This window comes from Nymphalis io, chromosome 13 (assembly GCF_905147045.1).
Source record: "Nymphalis io chromosome 13, ilAglIoxx1.1, whole genome shotgun sequence".
Taxonomy (NCBI): Eukaryota; Metazoa; Arthropoda; class Insecta; order Lepidoptera; family Nymphalidae; genus Nymphalis; species Nymphalis io.
Genome location: NC_065900.1, coordinates 9673289 through 9698411, shown reverse-complemented (window position 1 = coordinate 9698411; position 25123 = coordinate 9673289). Strand labels below are relative to the sequence as shown.

General features: G+C 35.3%; 1 protein-coding gene across 1 annotated transcript; it reads right to left on the bottom strand.

Moving 5' to 3' along the window:
• Positions 1 to 18069: 18069 nt before the first annotated feature.
• Positions 18070 to 24812, bottom strand: LOC126772746 (uncharacterized). The gene is made up of 6 exons (XM_050493281.1): positions 24722 to 24812; positions 24572 to 24637; positions 24165 to 24254; positions 23527 to 23623; positions 18304 to 18352; positions 18070 to 18144 (listed from the first exon to the last, which is right to left on the bottom strand). Exons 1-5 carry the CDS (start codon positions 24810 to 24812, stop codon positions 18319 to 18321), a joined length of 378 nt encoding a protein of 125 aa, XP_050349238.1. The 3' UTR covers positions 18070 to 18144; positions 18304 to 18318.
• Positions 24813 to 25123: the final 311 nt, after the last annotated feature.

Sequence of the window (25123 nt, the reverse complement as noted above, 5' to 3'; positions counted from 1 at the left end):
ATAATAGTTGGTCCCAACTCTATACATACAACATACAACCTAATTATCCATTGTGCCTCTACACGTTACTCTACGTGTAGAGGAAATTCAGCCACATGTGCATTCCACCAAACCGCATTGGAGCAGCGTGGTGGACTAAGCTCCAAACCTTCTCCTCAAAAAAGAGAGGAGGCCTTAGCCCAGGAACGTCACTCTACAACTTCTCATTTTATTTGAAGCAGGCTAAATTTTCGAAATATATCGGTGCATCTGAGAAAACCTGATCGTGGTAATTTTACCTACTTAATCCCTTAAACACTGTGATCCGCTCATGATTCGGTATACCGGATAGTTATCGTGTCTGGTCCATATTAGCAAATCGTCGTTGCCGAGCGTCTAATCCCTTACATCGTCATTGCTACGGCGCTATTCTGTGGGAGCACACTTTAGTTGTTCTGATGAAGGACTCGGTTCTTCTTATAGACCCAAATATATATATTTGATAGAACGTCTGAGCCTATTAGGACTTTAGATGCCTCGTAGTCACTCTCATTAGAAACACGTCAATATAGAATTATTATGTTTCATAGTAAATGTAAATTATCACTTAAATTATTTTTAAGCCAATGTTAAGAATAAAAAAGAAATTTAAAAGACATGTGTAATCAATTCGTTTAAAGTATAAAGTTATCTTATAATTTGTAATAATAATAATACATATGTGTAAATGCTTATATAATCTTTTTGGTGGTTTATATTATAACTTTATTTATTAAATAATGTTACTATCGATCACTTCTTTAGTTTGAATTAAGGTGAAATTAATTTTAAATATTTATTATATATATCTATTATCGTCTAAAATGTTTTTGACATTCATTCTACCTTTTAAGTGATTTAAAGTAATAATATCTGTTATTTGGACTTGAAATAGTCTAAGAAAAAATATAAAACTATTCGTATCTTATTTATATCAGAACGTTTGAAATCTCTTTTATCCTAAAGCATTTGAGCACACAATCACAGGCACTAAAACAATATTATATGAGTTTCAGTGAAACCATCCTCGAGGGTTGGGTTATCTTTGTGCGAATCTTTTCAATGGAAATCTGTTTCTTTCGATGTTGATATTACGTTCTTAGATATAGAATAAAAGTGACGTTTAGTCAGAATTTTTTTTATCTTACGTCTTTTCGTTACAATTTTATGTATGTTTTTGTTTTTGCTTATTATATCAACCTGATCGATTGCGGTTACGGCGACCATATTCAAAATGATTATCAGCATGGGACATATTATAGTGCACGAATGTGTGAGTTATCATAATCCGATCCGGGAAGTACAGGAAAAAGTTCAGACGCCGGACCAATGACATTGCGACCGAGACACGAAAGTGAACTACCAGGCTCGGGGCTGCTACTGAGAATTTCTCAACAGAAAAGCACAATTTTTTATTTTTTTTATGTTCTCGGGTTTAAATCATGGATTTTGCAGCTATAAGCTAGCTAATAATCTAACGAGGCAATTAAGTGTTTGTTACTATCGGTAGGTAGACGAGCAAATAATCCGCCTGGTGATAAATATATACACCCATAGATAATGGTACTAAAAGATATGTACATCGCCCCTTACACAGCTGATACGTCACCAACCATGCAAATTATGATGTTATTTACATTGTGCCTGTACATAATACTGGCTCATCAAAAACATAACATCCTTTAAACTAGAAATCAACAACATGATTTATTAATTGTTTGACTTTAAATAACTTATAATTGGGTATCCACAGAGACTGGTGGACACACAAAGTCTTCGTACCGATATAGAACATACAACTGCTGACAAAAACAAACAAATTAATTCATTGTTATATAGAATGTTAACAAGTAAACTATGTATACACTCTCGTTACACTTGATTGTTGGACTTATTTTTTTTTCTCTTTTATTTATAATAATAAAAATAATAATGTCCTGGGACATTATTCACACACGGCCATCTGATCCCAAACTAAGCAAAGTTAGTACTATGGAAACCAGACAACTGATATACTACATATACTACTTTTCTTTTGTAAATACATACTTATATAGATAATAACACTCAGACTCAGGACAAACAGACATATTCATGCACACAAATGTCTGTCCTGGCTAGGAATCAAACCTTCAACCTTGGCGCGAAAGGCCAGTACCACCAACTACACCAAGCGGCCCTTCAAATTTTTATTACTTTTTTTAATTATTAATTATATAAAAAAGCTTATTACTTTTTTTTAAATTATTTATTAAAGAGACCACTAACAAATGGGCCACTTCTTCATTCCTTATATCGTCAATGCACCGTCAGCCTTGGGAACTAAGATGTTATGTGTGCCTGTAATTTCACTGGATCGCCCAACCTTCAAACCGGATCACAGCACTTCTTAGTATTGCTATACTTAGTTTAGCGGTGTAATAAATAATTGATGCGTGGTAGATAGTAAACAATGCGCAACCTGTGATTACTTGATTTTATATTCGAATCTCCATTGTTGTCGTCGTCAAATATTCTTTCATAAAAATAACTCGAAACCAAATTTCATATTAAATGTCATAAATATTATAATAACATTTTTGAAGTAAATCAGTTATTATTACATAATTTTGTATATGTAGGTAATTAACGTAATGGGATTATAATATCGTGAAAACAATGCGATGTTTCTCATTGTGTAAAATACAATAACATTTCTAGAATGCTTTGAAGGAAAAGGCATTTTGCAGTAACCCAACGGCACTAATGTTAAAATGAAATATGTTATTTATACATTTTATTAACGGATAAGAGAAAACAAATACTTATATATATATTTACTTTGAATAAATAAGAAGTTAACAAAAAAGTTTATAATATATATTATATATACAGTTGTATATATATTTATTAAATAAATCTGATTACAATATTACTTTTCTTTTATATTACAGAAATTATGATCATTACATATTACATCATTATAATAATATATATTATATACAACGATTTTAATACAATTTTACATATTCATTATAGTGCGAATATTATTAAATTGATTATTGTGAAATAAATGATGTAGTAATTATTCCACAAATATTATTTTAATGACTATCTCGTTCGTGTAGTGGGTTGATGTAAGGCCGCAGACCCGGAGGTCCTGGGTTCAATTCCCAAGTTGGGCCAGTGAAAAAGGTATTGGGTTTTTCTGTCAGAAAATTCTCAGTAGCAGCCCGGGGTCTGGAAGTGTGCACACCTTCGTGCCTCGGAAAGCACGTAAAGCCGTTGGTCCTGCGCCTGAACTCTTTCCGGTCTTCCTCTTTCCGGATTATGAGAGTTAGGGAATGGAGAGTGCACCTGTGTTTGCGCACACACTTGTGCACTATAATATCTACTGCGTAGTTGGCTAATCTGCCTTGGGTTTGGCCGCCGTTGCCGAAATCGGTCTGGAGGACATTAATATTTTAATACTGATTAAAAATAATATTTTACTTAAATTACTATTATATTGTAATTAATATTACTTTAAGATTTCTATATGTAGTTGTAGTTGTTTGGCCGCAAATTCTGAGGCCTGGGTTCATCTTCTGTCGAAAATTCTCAGTAGCAGCCTGGGGCTTGAAAGTTATAAGTATATACACGTACTTGCCTCGGAACTCTTTATCGATTATGAGAGTGAGGTAATAGTGTGCATTGTGTTTGCGCACATATTATAATAAAGAAAACAAACTAAGCGCATTCACGTGTAATGTAACAAATATGAATGCGACAGCGAGCATACTTTAGGACGGTATTGCTTCGAATATCTAATGTACAAATAGGCAAAGACAAAACAGTTCAGTGGCTTTTCCTCTACTAATCTTCAACCAAAATTTTTTTAATAGTTTCATATAAAAATTTAGTGTAATCAACGGTAAGGTTTTTGAAAAAAAAATAGTTATATAGTAAAATATTTTAAAAAATAATAAAAAAGGTAGTAAAACATGCAAATTCATATGCTTCCTTCCCAAAAACGATTACGGTCGAATTTCGACCTCTGGTTAAACGCGCATGTTACAAGAACTTGATACATCGGTGAACATTCGCAGGTGTTTTAAATTAATTCGTCTATTCTGGTTATGTCGGACGAAATTAATGAAATTTTAACGTGTAATATTACATATGGTGTTACATTACAAATGACTTTCATCCTTATTTAAAAGAAACTTATTCTACTTCAATTACAATTTAACAATTTTCGTTAATTTTCTTATGTTTACAAGTGACTGCAATGCAATGATCATCTTAAGGTATTCAATGTACTAATACTTGCTTCTGAGCTTTTAAACTAATGCTTGTGCTCTTAGTGAGTACCTTCCTTCGCGTACCACAGTCACCATGTTTAGACTGTTGGCTCGTAAAATCTTAAATTATTTATTCTATTAAAAATAATTTTCCTTCTCCATAATTTAATTGATTATTTATATTCCTTTTAAATATTAAGAAACGCTTCCGATATTTTTCCCTTTCTTTCCCTATGTAATTGCTGCTTAAAAAGAAGAAGACACGCAAATTAGTAACCAAAGACTCGACGCCAGGGCCAAGCAATCAAGACAAGGGGCGCATTGTTTCTAAATTTCCTATTTTTTATCCCACTCATACTCACGTATGCATCCTGCAAAGACGGAAGACAAAAACTGCCCCAAGAAACACGAACAGCGCTCATAGATATATGTCTGTAATAAAACAAATACATTGGTTCCTAACTTCTCAACGAGCTGACTCAAATTGGCTTAAAATCTGGATGAACTTTTAACCCACATATTCTATCAGTTAAATTAAAGCATTTTTGTGGAATAGATAGAAGCTACAACCGCCTATAGATACTGGTATCGCAGGAAATATTAACCATTCCTTATATTGCCAATTTGCCACCAGCTTGGGAACTAAAACGCTATGACCCTCGTTTCTGTGAAAATTGGCCACCTGATGGTAAGTGGTCACCAGCGCTCATAGACTTTGGCGCTGTAAGAAATATTTACCATCCCATAAAACGCCACCAACTTCGGGAACTAAGATTTTTATCTCTTGCGTCTGTAGTTCTAATGTCTTACTCACACTTCATACCAGAACACAACAACACTAAATATTGCTGTTTAGCGGTAGAATATCTGATGAGTGGGTGGTAATTACTCAGGTGGGCTTGCACAAAGCCCTACCACCAAGTAATTTGTATTGTATAGTGTCTATATAAGTTATCTAGATAAAGTAAGGCATAAAAAGAAATAAAAAATGATTAGTTTTTTTAATTTGGCAAAATAATATAAAACGATCGATAAATATTACAAAATCGATATTTAAAAGCTTTTATAAAATTTATAAAAATTAAATAAAACATATATATAAAATGTTTTAAATTGTCAAATCAAAAAAAAATTATCAATATTTTTTACATCAGTATGAACCCCGAACTGAAAAATAACTATGTTCAAGAAAAGATCGTAGTATTCAGGTATATCTGCATTGGTAATATTAAGTTTAAAATTGCATTCTTTGAAGTAAGAATAAGCAATATTCAAATGGTATATGATAGTACCACGAGTTTTAATATCAACATAGCAAGTGATTTTCTAATGGAACCGTTCCAACGTACAGGCAGCTACATATAGATGTATACGAAGATAAACTTTGAATAATTTAATCAATATATACTATTACATAAATCTAAGGAGTTTGTTTATCGAAACACGTTAATCTTAGGATCTGCCAGTCCGATTTAAGAAATATGCTTGCATTCTAATTTACCTAGATTACCTACAAGAATAAAGGTTATACAATTAACAATTACTTGGTGATAAGGCTTTGTGCAAGCACGTCTAGGAAGGTACCACCCACTCATCAATACTTAACATTTTTGTGTTCCGGTTTCAAGCATGAGTGAGTCAGTCTAACTACAATCATTGGCAATGTATGCCACTATCTAAAAATAAAATAAAAAATACGTGACTCACGGAGCTGGAGCAGTAATATTTTACACGGGTGAAACCACAGTATGCAGTTAGTAATGTAACATTATTAATTGCCAACTGTGTACATTTAAAACAAAACTAGTTCGTATGTTTATCAACATTTTATAAATCCTTTATTTCAATCATAACTTTTATGTGATTACAAATATTACTTCAAATGTTTGTTTCAAATCAATATTTGTATGAAATTCATTCGCGTTATGTGCCAAACGTTTGTACGTTGTTTCGAATTGTTAAAATTGTTTGGAACAAAATGTATAACGACTTTTATTACTCAATAGTCATTGGGCTATTTAAATGTTTTTGAGTTCGACTGTACCTTATAACATTGCAGAGGGCATCAGACCAAATTGCATGTAACAGCCGACATTCCCATGTGGGTAAGGAAAACATTAGCAATATGTATATCTTGGAGTGTATGCTTATCGTATATCCAATATTCTTGGTGAAACTTCGAAGTAATAACACAACAAGTACTGTTTGTTTTGATGTATCACGTTCGTACAGAGTACATTATGTTGATGCAAATTCTACGATGTAAGATTAAAAATAAAGTTTAATTAGAGTTTAAAATAAGACCTGTTGTTATTTTTTATAAACGACGTAATTATGGTTTATTTTCTGCTACGTCCCGTAGGGCTACGAACTATTTTCTAAGTCATTGATATTAGCCACTGTAACTGGAATTTGGACAAGGGGACATTATTAAATAGGAATCAATTGTAGACCTATGTTCGAACCAGTTTAGTTGTCCGCAAGATATCAATGACCATATGATAAATAAATCAATGGATATAATATGAAATAATCATATTCTGTTTTCTGTATTTCGATATCGTCAAACAATATGTTACATATGCAATTCGAATTTCAAATTAAAAGTCGATTATAGTAAAACGTCGATAACACTCTGCTGCCTCTTCTATTCACTAATTCAGTAATTATGACAAAAGTAAGACTTTAATTAGAAAACTATCTTTCCAAATCGATTAATTGCAGTTCGAGATAACACAGCTTAAATTCAAAGACAGACTTAACTTCTAATACTTTGAGTTAAACTGTGTAGTAATTACAACTAAATAGCTTCTCAGAGCGTGTTTGTAATAAAATACCTACATGCAATCGGTATCGATAGAGAAGAGAATTACGTCCGATCACATTAAAACAGTTCGTGGATGGAGCGATGTTTACTCTGAATTCACTTCATACTTGCTTGTCTCGAAATTCTAATGACGGCATCAGAACAAACGACTTAAGTTACAAATCTGAATATTTAATTAATAAGGAAATAATAAATATAAGCTAAGGTCAATTCCAGTGATTTTCCGTCACCATGCCTATTGTCCCTCAAACTAATATTAATTTTGTTTGCACAACATGAAATATTCTCTTGAGGCTGCCTCTAGGGGATTACTTCAAACCAACAAAAGCAACACAATGTATTTGTTGAAATAAACATTGCTAAGGGTATTGTGATAACGAGTATCTTGAAAACTTTACATAACGAGATTATTACTACAACGTTTTTACAAAAATAATTTATAAAGGAAGTTATACTTCTCGTATAAAAGATAATTTCAAAGAAAAAATACAATTACAAAGTATTAAGTCTGAATTGAATACTAAATAAAATAAAATAAATTTTTTATACATATTTCTAACCACCATTCTATCTTAACATATCCGTGGTACCACTTTTACTTAACAAAAATAAAAGTAGATAGGTGGACTCACTAAGAACAATTTACCTGTAGTAGATAAGTATCATAATATATGTGCTTAATATACATACATTGGAAAATTGTAAAACATTCGTGGACGATATTTTGAACTACTATTGTTGTACATTATAAATGGTCTTAGTAAATGTCCTTCACTAGATATAAATTATTAATAGCTCAAAATATTTTATGTCTACAATAATTTCTTGAAGGAAATAAAATGTAATCTTTAATATCATCAAAAAGTTTACAACTGAGAGATGCTCAATACTACAGATAAAAACTTCCACAATAAAACGTCGATAAAATGTCGCCTTCCTAACCAATAAGTGTTCGCAATAAGTCGAACAATCTTCTCTTTTGTTTCCCGAATGACGCACCGAGGCGCCGCTACTTTCATTCACTGCTTTGTTCAGACCAAGACTTCTTATAAGTGACTTTTGTCTGAACTATTACTATCGGTACAAGTCTTTCTTGTTCTTTCCGCTTTTGTCCATCGCAAATTTCTCAAAACTTTATAAAATATAGTTTTGTAACTTTGTCGTCTTTATAATACTTTATACTAAATTTGCCTGAACAGTAGTTTTCTTGCATCTTTATTTGAAAAATATAATATTTATTAACATACGACTACATCCTGATCCAATTTACCATACATTTAAAACGTAATAAATACATTAACTGTCATTTGTAATAAACTCTGCATATAATGAGATTAGTTCAACCATTTCAAGTTCTATCAATTATTGGTAGATTCGCTTTTGATATTGTAGTAACAGAAAAATACAAAGGTAATGAATATGTAAAGAAATATACAAATCAAAATAGTAATTAAAAATAATGATAACTGATCATCACCGCGTCGAATGATGACAAGATTAGAAGCACATCGCCATTTGAAGTTTGTCACCAGTTGAAGTAATTTGTCAAATATTTTATATTTTTTGTACATATGCATAGCATAACATGTTGGACTTTAAACTAAGGTATATAAAACATAATAATACATTTGACTCTAGACTTTAAAGCAATGTCACTTTTATCAGTTATTCGCTACCTACTTAATTACAGTATAAGCTGTAATAAATCTAGTGAAGCTGTTTTGCTGACTTAGGCCCAGTGCGCCATTTCCTCAGCAAAACGCCATTTGTATTATTAAGTTAAATAATGCGTTCCAGCTGAAAACATAATGAATGTTTACTTCACTCGGCAAATATATATTCTTCTTTTTTTTAAACTTAAGAAGAAACTATGTTTAACTCAGTTAAATACTTGTGCTAGAAATGGGTTCACACCCTTAGGTTGATCAAAATCAAACTTTCGACTTTCACGTTCACATTGCACGTTTTGCAATATTCGCTTTTGAATAAATATCGCTATACTTTAATATTATATCATAATTATATCTTCCTGGCTGGTTTCAACCATGCTAGCCAATATGCTCTCAATAGTCACTAGCGAGCGTAGGTGATTTTATAATGCAAAAATATGTACGTAAACACAGATGCACTGTTTATTTCTTCAGTCTTATTGCCCAATGGCTCTCGATATTGCCAATTTTCAAACTCCGAGCTACGACTTAGATGGGCCGAACCCTGGGATTGAACCATGACCTCGGAATGTACTACCTTATTAGCTAGCTACTAGATTACCGAGGCAGTTATATATTATTATAAATAATTAAGCTACATTTATGTCAAGATATTTTCACTTTCAAATCATTATGACAATTTTCTTCTAATTTCGCTAAAAGAACCACAATATTTTATCTCCAACGTTTATTCTTGGCTAGAGAACATTTTCCGAAGGTAGAAAAGTCATTGTTAATCGTTAACAAAAACTCAAAACATTTCAGACAAATGAAGATCTGTTTTTATACACTTTCAAACGCTTTTAAATGAATTTACTGATTAATCTTTTATTCAAACAATTTAAATGAATTGAAAAAAATAATAAAGACTTATCGAAATAAAGTAACTTTTCATTGCATTCAATCATCAAATGACTTAACAAATAAAATAATAAAATTGTTAATTAAATATATCATCGTTTCTATATAAACACCTTTCACAGGTTAAAAACATCAAATTAAAGTGTATTTATTTGCATAATAATGGAATCTTTGGAAAAAGTTTTATCAAAACATTATTAATGTAATACCTTAAAAATAACATTTATTTGTTTGTTCTTTCTTTTATCCGATTGTAATGAAGTTTGGTAAGAAAAGTCGATGAGTTATTGTTGCCTATAATTCAGAAACAACCATTACATTACAGTACAGTAAAACCATTTCACAATATTAATGGCGTGCAAGTCGTTTCATGTAGTCCATAAACTTTATAAATGTTCAAAAGGCTTAAACTTAACTTTAAATAATTATAATTATTACATTTATTAATTGCAGTAATAATTTTAATAGAAGAAATAAAATATTTCCTACAAGGCCCCTAGAAATATTCTAACATCCACTTTAAATAAAATTTATGTAGCACGACGAAGATTCAGCGCTGCTCTCTTATGCATTCCGACTTTAGACAATGTTTTAAGCCTTACAAAGCACTTTCTTAAAGTTAAACTGAATAAATGCACTGTTTGATTTGAGTGGAATTGAAAATTTCCCGCAACCTTACAACTGTACATTTATCAAGGAAACTTGCTCCGATGAATTTGCAATAATAACGAACTAAAATATTCTACTCACATAATTTCTGATTACTATGTGTTTTTACAGCGATGCAGTTTTTGCTTCCAAGATAGTTGAAATAATTATTGCAAATGAAGAAAAGTTAAAGTTAGGTTTTGCTATTCCGATTATGAAATTATTTTATGGTGGGAGGATGTTAAACATCCGCCTGGCTTGTTACCACCGTACGCATGGTGAAAAACTCGTGAAGTGGCTTGCAGCCGCGTTTCGAGGTCAGCCTGCGTACAGCCAGAGCCCGAGCGAGTATTGCCGCGATGGGTGTTGGTCCGATGGAGACGGCTGTTGAACCAATGCCGGGGGAAACTGTATTGACCTGCCGGACAGGGAGACCCGAAGAAACGGCTGTTCCGCTGGCCGCCCGTGGCATAGTACAGGGGCCCGAGCGTGCCTAACCAGCTCGTGAGGCTGCCCCACCAGGCCACGCATAATCTCGGGGTGGACCGTCGTGCCGGTTGGTGACCGGTAGGTGGGGTCCCGGCGGCCACTTCCGGGGGGGTTCGGGGGCCCTTCCGTCCGGCGGGTCAGTGTATTTTTCCTTTTGGCAACCACTTGGGGAAACACGCCTCCACACTTTGCCCATCCCTATCGTGGCAATACATCGCTCGCTTCACGTCTCTTTTCCATTTTATTTTTCCCAAATGGCGCAACAAAACAGAAATAACGGTCGTACAGCGGTGCACACCCCCACCATACCCTCGCTGTTTGAGGTCAAGTTCTCTAACATCCGAGGACTCCACACTAACCTCAACGCTGTCCACCACCATCTCGAGACAGCACGACCAGCAATGTTGTTTCTCACGGAGACACAAATACTCCGTCCTGCCGTTACCAGCTACCTTAATTATCCCGGCTACACGCTTGAAGAATCCTTCAAAGCGAAAGCCGAAGTATGCTTGTTCGTCAGGACGGATGTTTGCTGTCACCGACTGCGCTGCTTGGAGGACCCCTCCTTCTCCATGTTGGTGGTACATGTGGACCTGGTTCGTCGGAGCCGAGTCTACGTGTGCCTCTACAGATCCCACAATGGTGACTTGGAGACAAGCCGATTATTTGACCATCTTAGTCGGGTGGCAGATGCTGCGCAAGAGCAATTTCCTAACGCGGAATTGGTGTTGTTGGGGGATTTTAATGCTCACCACGAATCCTGGTTGAAATCCCTCAAAACTGACCATGCTGGAAGAACTGCTCATGCTTTTGCTCTCACACATGACTTGACCCAACTGGTTGATCAGCCCACCAGGATCCCAGACATTAATGGGCAAGCACCTTCTCTACTGGACCTTCTGCTGACTTCTCACCCGGTGGAATATCAGGTTGTGGTTCAGGCTCCTCTTGGCTCTTCGGATCACAGCCTTATATCTACCAGAGTGCCACAGGCCAAGCTGCCGCCACTAGCGGTATGCAAACGTCGCGTTTGGCACTATAAGTCGGCGGATTGGGACGGTATGCGCGATTACTATGCGTCGGTCCCTTGGAAGGAACGTTGCTTCAGTGGGAATGACCCGACAGCTAGTGCCGCTGCTGTTGCTGGCGAGATCATGTTGGGAATGGAATACTACATTCCTAGCTCAGATCTCGTCAGTAGGAGTACGCGTAACCGTTGGTTCACTCGTGAATGTGCCGATGCTGTATCATCTAAGCAGGCGGCATATCGCAAGTGGATCAACGGCTGCATTAGCGGGGCATCTAACATTGACTCACTGAAAGCAAACTATAATAAAAATTCCAAGTCCTGTAGAAAGGCATACACGAGAGCGGATGCCCAGCGCATTGTACAGATTGGTCATGACCTTGTTTCGCATCCTAGGGGCTCCCGTAGCTTCTGGCGTCTGACCAAGTCTGTGCAAAACAATTTCTGCCAACCTTCGCTGCCACCGCTCAGAAATCCGGACGGATCGCTAGCTCACAGTCCGCAGGAGCAAGCTGATCTCCTGGCTAAACTCTTTGCCGACAATTCCGTCATCGATGATTGTAGTGCACTGCCACCTACAATACCTTCCTGTGGCCATACGATGCCTGACATTAAAATCAGGCAACGTGATGTGCGTGTGGAGCTGCAATCACTTGATGTACGGAAAGCTAGCGGTCCCGATGGAATACCAGCCATAGTGCTGAAGAAGTGCGCAGCGGAGCTGTCTCCTGTGTTAACGCGCCTGTTCCAACTTTCTCTCTCTTCGGGAAGTGTGCCGGAGGCTTGGAGAAGAGCTAATGTGCAAGCGGTTCCTAAAAAAGGGGATCGGTCTGACCCGGCAAATTATCGGCCAATAGATATCACCTCAGTACTTTGTAAGGTGATGGAACGGATTTTAAACAACCAACTGATCCATTACCTAGAAGATCACTCTTTAATTAATGATCCTCAATACGGGTTTCGACCAAAACGGTCCACAGGTGATCTTCTAGCGTACGTAACACACCTCTGGGGTGAAGCTATCGACAAGCATGGAGAATCGTTGGTTGTCAGCCTCGATATCTCCAAGGCTTTCGACAGGGTCTGGCACAGAAGTCTTCTCTCCAAGCTACCGGCATATGGTCTGCCTGCTCAGCTATGCACCTGGATTGCCAGCTTCCTACACAAGCGTAGCCTTCGTGTTTTAGTAGATGGTTGCGCTTCACAATTCTATGTAGTGAATGCTGGGGTCCCCCAGGGATCTGTGCTATCTCCCACACTCTTTCTTTTGCATATCAATGATATGCTCTCCCTTGGGAACATACATTGCTATGCAGATGATAGTACAGTGCATGGTGGATACCACGGACGCGCAGTGGCTGGGCGGGCGGAAACTGAGGAGAGGCGGGAGAATCTTGTCATTGAACTCGATAGGACGTTAGATCTCATCGCCAAATGGGGCTCTGATAATCTTGTTGAGTTTAATGCCAAGAAAACACAGGTATGCTCTCTCACGGCGAAAAAGTCAACATTTTCACCCTCTTCCCTCCCTCTGTACTGGTACTCCGCTGGTGATGCAAAGCAAAATCGCCATGCTGGGGATTGACGTTCGCTGCGACCTTAGTCCAAGGGATTACATCGAGGCTGTTATAAAAACAGCTTCACGGAAACTCTGAGTTCTGAACAAGGTGCGACGCTTTTTCACGCCACAACAACTGTGCCTGCTGTACAAAACACAGGTACGGTCTTGCGTGGAATATTGCTCGCACCTTTGGGATGGCTCCGCTAAGTACCTATTTGAGGCCTTGGACCGGTTGCAGCGACGTGCCGTACGCATTATTGGCGACGTAAAGGTCACAAACACCCTTGAACCTTTACAATTGCGTCGTGAGATAGCAGCACTGAGCGCTTTCTATCGACTGTATCACGGCGAGTGCTCTGAGGAATTATTCTTTCTAATTCCTGCTTCCCCCTTCCTTCTTAAGTCTACGCGAGCTGGTTCTCGATGTCACCGCCTAACTGTGACATCAATTCCATCGTGAACAAAGAAATTTGGCAACTCCTTTCTTTGTCGCACTTCCAAAAAATGGAATTCCTTACCAGCTCACGTGTTCCCCTCCTCTTACAACCCGGGTTCCTTCAAACGAGGCGTGAAAAGGCATCTTGCGGGCCGGCAAGGCGAAGGCGGCTAGTGCAGAACATTTTTCCCGTCTGTACTGGCCGTCGTCGCGTTTGGACTCTACTACACACTCTACCACCACTTACCATCAGGTGGAGTAGAGTCATTTGCCCTCCCGGCGAATATAAAAAAAAAACTCTGTAATTGAATATATATGTATTTTCCTATATTACCATAATTATAATTCATTGCTAGTTTTCTGCTTCAACGAAATTATAAAACAATTTATTACATATATACATATAAAATTCTTATTTTATTATTGTTGCAAAGGGATGTAAGGGAACACAACTGTATCTAGCTGTTTCCAGCCAACCTCACCTGCACGTGGTGCATCCTGCCGATTAACAAACGAGGCTCTGGCGACCGACTAATGGCGGTATAACCATTCCATTAAGGCGTAGCTAAATACTGCAGACCGGTGACGGGCAACAGCGTCATCTGTACGACGAGCATCTCTGCGATCACCAACCCGCCTGCCCAGCGTGGTCATTACGGGCAAAACCTTTTATGGCACACACCTATACGCAACGGCCCCTAGTTCCCGGTCGCCCCGCTGTTCCTGGCCAAGGCGGCGGTCATGGTAAGAGTGGGGCAGGGGGTGGTATAACGTACGCACGCTACGGCTCGACGAACACCTGGCACAGCTCGAAGAAGAGCTGAGGAACATAAGGTAGCATATTTTGGGGTTATGTGAAATCCGAAGAAAGGAGAGGATACCATAGCCTTAGAATCAGGCCATCTTATGTACTTCAGAGAGGGAGACCAACCATCCCAAGGTGGCGTCGGGTTCTTGATCCACAAGGCTCTCTCTGACAACATCTTAGAAATCTCCAGTGTGTCGGCAAGGGTAGCGTATCTTGTGATCAGACTCACTAAGAGGTATAGCCTCAAGGTTATCCAAGTATACGCACCGACTTCGACACACTCGGATGATGAAGTGGTAGAAATATACGAAGACATTTTTAAGGCATTGCACACCACCCAAAAAGCCCACTTCAATGTTGTCATGGGGGACTTCAACGCTAAAGTGGAAGTACATACTAGCAACGAATCGGTAGTAAGACAACACGGATTTGGAAGCAGGAATCATAGGGGGCAAATGCTCGTCAACTTTCTGGAGAAAGAGGGTCTGTTCTTGATGAACTCTTTCTTTAAGAAACAGCCTCAACGGAAGTGGACATGGCGAAGCCCAGACGCTATGATTAGAAACGAGATTGACTTTATTATGACGGACAAGAGGCGAATATTTAGAGATGTCTTTGCGATCACAAGGTTCAATACCGGAAATGATCACCGACTTGTACGAGGCACTCTAAATATTGACTACAAGCTCGAGCGCGCCCGTCTAATGAGGTCTACACTCCGACCAAAATTGCTCCAAGCCTTGGAGTCTAGTACATTTCAGCTAAAACTGGAAAACCGATTCGCTGCCTTGGAAACCAACACTGACGTTGACACCAACCAAGAACTCGACCAAGTGGTGGGTATCCTTAGGGACGAGGGGACGCAATTTTATCCAGCGCAAAACACCGGCAAGAGGACGAAACTTTCGGTAGAGTCTCTAGAGCTAATGCGAAAACGACGTGAAAACCCTAGTCACTTCGTCAGATCTTAATAAAAAAATATCAAAGCTAGTAAGACGCGACCTCCGAAACTCCATTACAGCGTGTATTACTATAAAAGAAGCGATTGAGCAAAATCGGGGGTCGAAAGTCTTTGTTCAAAAACTAGGTCGAAGCCATCTGACGAAGCTGACCACTTCAAAAGGTCGCCTCTAAGCTAAAAATTCTTAAGGAAGTTCAGGACTTCTACGGTAAATTATATACATCAGTAGCGCCTCGCCCTCAAGCCGACCCTAGGGATCCTAGAGCCACTTTAGCCCCCTTCACAGAAGAGTTGCCAGAAGTAAGCCAAGACGAAATCGTGATGGCTTTGGGGCAGCTTAAATATAGAAAATCCCCCGGGGAAGATGAAATTACGACGGAGCTACTAAAGACAGCTGGAAATCTTTACTAGCGCAGCTCCAACGAATATTTAATTCTGTTATATTCTCGGGGAGAACTCCAAAGGCATGGAGCAAGAGTGTTGTCGTAATGTTCTTCAAAAAGGGAGACAAAACCTTTTTGAAGAACTACAGACCTATTTTCCTTCTTGAGCCATGTCTATAAGCTGTTTTCTAGGGTCATCACGAATCGTCTCGCACGTAGACTTGACGAGTATCAGCCCCCGGAACAGGCCGGATTTCGAAGAGGGTACGGAACCATAGACCACATTTACACAGTGCGGCAGATTTTACAGAAGACCGAAAAGTATAATCAGCCCCTGTGCTTAGCATTTGTGGACTATGAGAAGGCTTTTGACTCTATTGAGACCTGGTCTGTTCTGGAGTCCATACAACGGTGCCAAATCGATTGGCGATACATCCAAGTGCTGAAAGGCCTGCATGACGCTGCTGTTATGACCGTCAAAGTACAGAATCAGCAGCCTGACCCTATCCTCTTGCATCGAGGAGTGAGACAAGTGGATGTCATTTCACCGAAATTGTTCACTAATGCATTAGAGGATATGTTCAAGACGCTGCACTGGGAAGGGCGGGGCATAAACATAAACGGCGAGTACCTTTCGCACTTGAGATTTGCAGACGATATCGTCATCGTGGCAGAAACCGTGCAGGACATGCAATATATGCTGAGCAGCCTGGCTGATTCTTCTGCTCAAATTGGTCTCCGGATGAACTTGGAAAAAACCAAGATAATGTTCAACGAACACGTCAGTCCGAAACCAATAGCTCTTAACGGAGTTCCTCTAGAAATTGGCAAACTTTGCAATTGGGTCGAAACAACTTCGAGAGGGAAGCACGAAGAAGAGTACAGCTGGGCTGGGCAGCGTATAGAAAACTCGGTCAAGTCTTTTCGTCACGAATACCGCAATGCTTGAAGACAAAAGTATTCAACGAGTGCGTCTTACCGGTTATGACCTACGGAGCTGAGACGTGGACACTGACAGTGCGTTTGGTCCGCCATTTTAAGGTCGCTCAGCGAGCTATGGAGAGGGCTATGCTCGGAGTTTCTCTGAAGGATCGAATCCCAAATGTGGTGATCCGACAGAGAACCAAGTTTATCGACATAGCCCTTTTTAATTAGTAAGCTGAAGTGGCAGTGGGCTGGACACATATGTCGCAGAACCGACGACCGTTGGAGTAGATGCGTTCTGGAGTGGAGACCACACCTTGGCAAACGTAGCGTAGGACGCCCTCCAGCTAGGTGGAGTGACGATATACGCAAGGTGGCTGGCAGCGGTTGGAGATTAAGAGCTGAAAATCGAGCTCAGTGGCGTGCCATTGGAGAGACCTATGTCCAGCAGTGGACGCGAAAAGGGTGATGATGATGATGATGATGATTGTTGCATAAACAGCCAAACCGTTTTTTTCTTAATAATACAAAATAATCTAAATATCATATTGAATGCAATTTAAAATTTGCTCTTTTGTTCTGTGACCATTCATTCAAGTTCATTCTTTCATATTCTTTAATATGGCGGACTATTCATTGTTTGAAACTGGGACATCCTGAAATGATTTACGCTCAAACCATTGAGAAATACGTAACTTTACCAATATATCTTAATATTTACATCGTTAAGTTTTATCCATATTTGAATAAAACCTTCTTCCTTTTAAGATTGAAAAAATTATTAAATAAAAAAATATTATCTAGATCTATTAAAGGTTCAAGGCCTCTTAGAAACACTTTCGAATTGTCTTTTTACCAATTTGTTATAAGTGTAGTTACAAGTGAAACTCTCGCACTTCACTCGAATAAATCGATCAATAATTATAAGATATTGAATGAATGAAATACGTATTAGTGAAACGGTTTTAACCAATCCTACATAATTTTTGAATTCATTTCGAAGTCTTAATTTGATTGAACATAAAACAAATATTCGAAATAAAAAAAAAACATTATATTATAAGGTATAATTTTATTACCAACTAATTAATTATTTTAATTTATTACATATTTTTTATTTTATTTTATGACATAGTTGTTCTCTTATTTAAAAAAGCAGATCGTCAAATTTATTTATTTTAAATTGTTTCAATATATCGATAGTCATTATATTCGAATGAAGCGACGTTTCTGGAATAAAATAAACAATTATTCAATAATGTTGTATTTAAAATTAATTTCAATCTGTATGTAATAAGCATATGTCATGTTGATTGAAATTGCTGTCGAATTGTTCAAAACCATTACTAGTATTAATAATAAAAGTAGCTACTAGTAAACAACACGTACCGACAAACTGTGAAGCTATTTTCCATGAGGACAATAATGATCTTCATCCCTGTAATAAAAAAACAAAGATATTAATTATCTTGATTTTAAAAAATTAAATTGATAAATATTTTTTTTTTATTTATTTATTAGGGAAACATACAGCATATCGTATATTACAACTTAATATTATAATCATATTTTAACACTTATGCCAGTTAAGTTTCCACTACTGTTTTAACAGGGAAGTGGACTAATTTTGATGTTACATAAAATATAACTATTTATGACAAAGTAAAATTTTAACGTAAATATGGTTATGGTTAATTACTAATAAGTATTTTTCACAAGATTATAAAATTTACTTAAACTATTTTTAAACAGATCAATGTGGTTGTATTTTCTATTATGACTATTACAAGATCTTAGAATAAAAGAATTTTTGAAATAATTAGTTTTATAAATGGGTATTGAAAAAGTATCCTGAGAGCGAGCGTTAAAACGAGGACACTTAAATAAAATCTCACTGAGCAGATATGGAGAATCAATTAAATTATTTAATATTTTGTAAAGAAACATTTGGTCTCTTTGTTCTCTACGTTCTGCAAGTGGCATAAAAACAGAGTCAGGAAAAGTAAATTTGTATCGCAACCTCCTGATAAATTTGTTTTGTATATTTTCAATTAAGTTGACATATTTTGCATATTGTGGATTCCAAACAGTTGACGCATACTCTAAATGTGATCTAACGAAAGCATTGTACAAAATTACAAAGGTATGAATATTTTTAAAATCTGCCCCTTGCCGAAAGATAAATCCAAGCATTTTATACGACTTCATCACTATTTCCTCAATATGCTTATCGAATATAAGTTTGTTGTCTAGTTGTACCCCAAGGTCTCTCACCTCGGTTACCCTTTTTAATTTAGTATTAAATATGGAATAGTCAAAAATTATTTGTTCTTTTTTTCTCGAAAATGTAATTACACAGCACTTGTCAACATTAAGCTGCAAATTATTAGCAATGCAATATTGTCCTAATTTATTTAAATCCTCTTGTAAATAAAAACAGTCTTGATTATTTTTTATTATCTTAAAAATTTTAGTGTCATCAGCGTATAATAAAACTTGAGAATTTTTGAAACAATTAGTTACGTCATTAATAAAAATGTTAAAAAGTAAAGGGCCAAGGTGAGAACCTTGTGGTACACCCGATGTTACAGGAATAAAACTAGACGTATATCCTTTAATAGCAACGGCTTGAGATCTTTCGCGGAGATAAGATGTAAGCCAACGTAGAAGGTCACCATGTATACCGATGTTGTTAAGTTTTTGTAATAACAAATTGTGCGATATCTTATCAAATGCTTTCGAGTAATCAGTGTATACGACATCTACCTGGAAACCAACTTCCATAGCACTCAATACTGTATGCAAGAACTCACACAGATTGGACTCAGTGGATCGCTTATTAATAAAACCATGTTGGTTACAGGTAAGTAGAGGCCTTAATAATGGAAATATCGTATCATAGACAATCCTTTCAAAAAGTTTTGGAATAACTGACAATTTAGAAATACCGCGATAGTTTTTTATATCGTTTTTATTTCCAGACTTATAAATCGGCGTAATTAAAGATTTTTTCCAAATAGTTGGTAATAATCCGTTGTCCAATGATTTTTTGAAAAGCATTGTTAAAGGCACACATAACACTTTACTGCAGTTTTTTAAGAAAATGGGATGTATTCCATCTGGACCATAACCCTTGGATGTATCTATGTTCGATAAATATCGTTCTACTTTTTTGTCAACAATCTCGATAAAACTGATGATAGTCTGATTTGCGCTAGTAGAATAGTGATCCATTGTTTGATTTCCACTATTATCCTCAAAAACTGAATGAAAATAAGAATTAAACATATTTGCTATATCGTGTCCATTGTATCCAACTTGAGAGTTAAAATACATTACATTAGGTACAGATGTATGACCTTTTTTAGTCTTTATATAGGACCAAAACTGTTTTGAGCTAAAACGAATATTATTCTCTGCTCGTTCCAGAAACTCATTATAACACGTTCCTTCTAAGTTTTTTGATTGTAGTCGTAATTCAGAGAACTTGTTATAATCGTTTTGTTGGCCATAAATTTTCCATTTTTTGTGGAATTTTAATTTTTTATTAATTAATTTTATCAAGGGTCGCGTAAACCAGCGTGGATATTTATTGATCTCATTTATACACTTAGACGGGACAAATGTCTCTATAATGTGATTTACGATAAGATAGAACGTATCAACTGCCTGACTAATATCTTTGTTTTTAAATTCGTGTTGCCAGTTAACTTTAGCTAATTCAAAATTAATTTTATCATAATCAGCGCTGTGAAAGCGACGTACAACACGAATAGCTGGATTTAAATTTCGCTCAATGGTATTCATATTAACTTTAATACAAAGGGAAGGATGATGTTCATCTTCAGGTTCTGATAAAGGGTCCACACGAGATATGTTACAATTCAGATTGGAAAGTACTAAGTCTAAGAGCCTGTTATTTAAGTTAAGAATATAATTTAATTGTTGTAATCCAGTAAAATTCATAAAAACAAATATTTGATGTACAAGGAGACATTCCGAGGGATTTAAAATATAAATTGAATTATTATTATTTAATGACCAAACAGCATCTCGTATATTAAAATCACCTGTAATAATTATATCATCTTGTGAATTTTCTATAATCAAATCAGATATAAATTCAAAAAAATTAAGCTGTGAATCCGTTTGAGAATTATTCTGTGGAAAGTAACAACAAAAAAGATGCAGAATTTTCCTAATAATACCGCGTTTAGTTATAATTTTTATATAAGTGACTTCAGCACTAGGAAAATTAGGCAACTGAACATTTCTCACATCAACATCATTTTCGCGACGGACCGCTATCAGAGTACCACCTCCCTTTGTCATTTCTAACTGCTCGTAATCACTGTCGTTACGATAAACATTATATCGAGCATCAAATAATTCACTGTCAAAGATTCCAGGTAAAAGCCAAGTTTCTGTTAGACAAATAATGTCATAATCGCAATTAAGCACGTTTTTATAAAATTGATTAGTTTTAGTCCGTAAACCTCGGACGTTTTGATAAAAAATATTTAAGAACATGTTGAATACTTAAAACACAAATAATAATTGTATATATTACATATCTGTAATAAAAAATCCTTCATAGTTTCTATTTCTAATAAGTCATAAATAAATGATTCCCGCAATGAACGCTGCTCAGATAAAACGAATAAAATCATAAAAGAATATACAACACTAACAATAAAATAATAACTAAGAAAGTCATGAAAATGGACATTAACTAAAAAAGTAAAGTTATGAAAAAATACTAACAAAATAAAATTAGACACTTGAAACTTATGTTTTAAATAAAACAATTTTATCATTAATAAAAATATTTCTTTTTATTAATAATGCTTATAATTAGCAAAGTTATAAGATTAAAAAATAAGAATATTAAATTAATAATGTTGTTTTTAAAGTTATTTTTATTGAAACATTTAATAATAACATTTGAAACATTGAATTTCTATATAAAATTCAATTTTTTTTATTAATTTTGATAATTAGAATAATTTTTAATTATAGTAACTTTTACGATTTCTGGCTTTTATTCCAAAGATGAAAAGCACAATATGTTCAATTTCAGTTCTGGAGGAAGAACACACGTTAAATTTAATTGTGTGAAAATATTTTATTGTTTTATTTTTATGAACTACGTATAAAATATATACAAAGGAAATTAAAAAAAAACTTAAATTAAAAGAAGCATGCTTATCCATTAAATAAATTTCTTGTAGCGCACAAAATAAGGAATAAATAATTTAGGCGGATAAGTAAGATGTGCAGCGTTATCAACTTAGAAAGAGAAGACAGCATAAATATTTCAGCATTATTGACTTTATGTACATATATAAGATAGTATGCTTATATGATATATCTTAATCAGCCAATCTGACCCGATTTTAAAAAGTAAGATAACCAAATAAGCTATTTTATATTTTTTGTTACACATTATCTGTTCATTTATAGTGATTTCTTATTATTATTTTTATAAAATAAAGCTTGGTTTAATTTTATCAAACATATTTAAAACAGCATCACGTTCAAATATATGTTTTTTTTTTATATATAGAATAGGAAGGCGGACGAGCATATGGGCCACCTGATGGTAAGTGGTCACCAAACGCCCTTAGACATTGGCATTGTAAGAAATGTTAACCATCGCTTACATCACCAATGCGCCACCAACCTTGGAAACTAAGATTGATGAATATATATATATGAAAAAAAACATAAGTGAATCGCAACTTTATATAAATGATTTGTGCAATTTAATGCAATACTGTTCCTTAGTGTAACAATTAAAAATATTTTCTTAAATCATATCTATAAAATTTAATATTCAATCAATACTAACCAGACTTTATATTAAAGTATGGACAGTTCGTTTATAACATTCAGTCTATTTCATAATTCCATTAGTTATGTTCGAACAAATGTAACTTTAAAAAATATCTCCCAACATTGACCTAAACGATGATAAAATTTTACTTAGCCCAGCTACAAATACAATAATTAATATTTTATATAAGTCATAGATATGGAGGATAGATTAAAATCATCTGATATTTCCCAGTGGGTTTCGGTTAAGCTTGTTGATGTCAACTAAAATACATTAAACGCGGATTTTAATCCGGGCAGACAAAATATTAAACAAAAAAACTAGAAAATTATTACGAGACGTATTTGTATTAAATTCCAGTTTTAAACTACGTATAAAGTTCAAATATGTTATTTTATCAAAAGAGTAATTTACTTAGAACTTTCAAAACTTACTTGATTATTGAAAAGATTGGCATCATACATATTTTGGCCAATACAAGGCCAACAAGAGGAGTAAAGATAAATAAACCTTAGATGTACATATTCCAGGCGATTTGATATATTATGCGATACAAACACTGTTCCACTAAAATACTTTTATGTACTATAATTTTACAGACTATAGTTCCAAAAATAACAGCACCGACATTAAAAAAAAATTTCAAGATCAGTTCAAGATGAAACTTATTCATTTTTGGTCTTGCTACCGTTGAGATCGAATTTGCATAAATTATTCTTGTCACTATAAAATAGACATGAACCTTCAAGTAGATAATTAAATACCAATATACATACGTATGATCAAAATCCTGCTTGCTCTGTAACATGAGCGATAGAGCCGCTTTAGAAGTACGCTTTTCCAGCGGACTCAGCTCCTTAGTCAGCATGTGACCTGCGAGGAATTGTTCAATTAATAAAAAGATAAATGTGAGTTGAGTGTTGTGTGAAAAAAGGCTCAATCCACCCTTGATTTAATATATTCCTTAGTGTGAATATTTCTGAGATGATTAGAAAACATGAGCATGAACTAAAACTATTTAAAATAACAAGAGTAATAAAAATGATGATAATGATACATATTGTTAATTTTAATTCTTTATATTAATATCTCTTAAAGTATTTTTAAGTATTACATTTTTTTATTAATCACGGACGGGCATATGCGCCACCTGACCAAAAATGGTTACCACCCATTGACATTGGCGCTGTAAGAAATAGTAACCGTTCCTTACATATCAAATGCGCCACCAACTTTGGGAACTACACTGTTATATCCCCTGTGCCTTTAGTTACACTGGTTTACTCACCCTTCAAACAATTTCTAATATTGGTTAATATAAGTTAAGTTCTCAATATAAATAATTATTTTGTAAGGACTTTAACTATTATAGTTAAAGTTGAATAATTTAAAAATAAAATAAGCGGATACATACTTTTATATATATTAGCTTCACGTTTTCGATACTCTTGAGGATCCACAGGCAGATGACTTGAGTACATTTGTAAAGGCGCCCGAAAGAAATCTAAAAAAAATACTACTAAATTAGCCTTAAAATTCCTACTAAAACAAATGTTTTCGAATATATCGAAAATATGCTTGATTTGTTTCGGGATTATGTTCGAGCATTCCTTGAAATCCTCAACTAAGTCATGGCAAACATATTCATACATTTTCAACATCCAAATTATACTATAAAAAAATAAAAATTCATAAATAAATTTGGTTGTAAAATTAGTTCGGGTCCATATCGAACACTGACGCAATTTAAAATAAATAATATAAAGTTTAAAAAGTAAGTAGCCGACAGCCATGACATGTGCAGTAGTTTTCAATACTAACACAATATTCGATCCCCGACCACTGAAGTCCCCTCCAAAGGTTCATCGGAACGCGTGCGTAAATGATCTGTAATTAAAAATGTTTCGTATTTCTTAACAAAAACATTAAACCGAATTATAGAAAATAATAATTTTGGTGAGATTTAACTACCTTTATATATATTGAAACCATCCCGGTCTAAATTTGAACATCGCACAGAGATCACAAACAGCGAGATAATTAATACAAATGATTCCCGCATATTAAGTTTATGAAGAGTAATGAGCTGGCAACTCTATATCAGCAACACGGCAACACTGAGGGGTTGAGTGCGGTTTCCGTTTTTATATTCGCTGGATAAAGGTTGAGGATTTATAGGTCGAGTAGACAATAAGATAGGATGTATATAGTTCGATTCTAAATCAAAATAAATATTAAATATTTTTTTTTTATAATTTATACTTGTTTATTGATGTAATTAGAAACATTCATACATTAATTAATGTTAAAGTGAAGATCAAGCAACTTACACCAAAATAGAGACTGACTAGATAAATCTACCGATAAACCTTG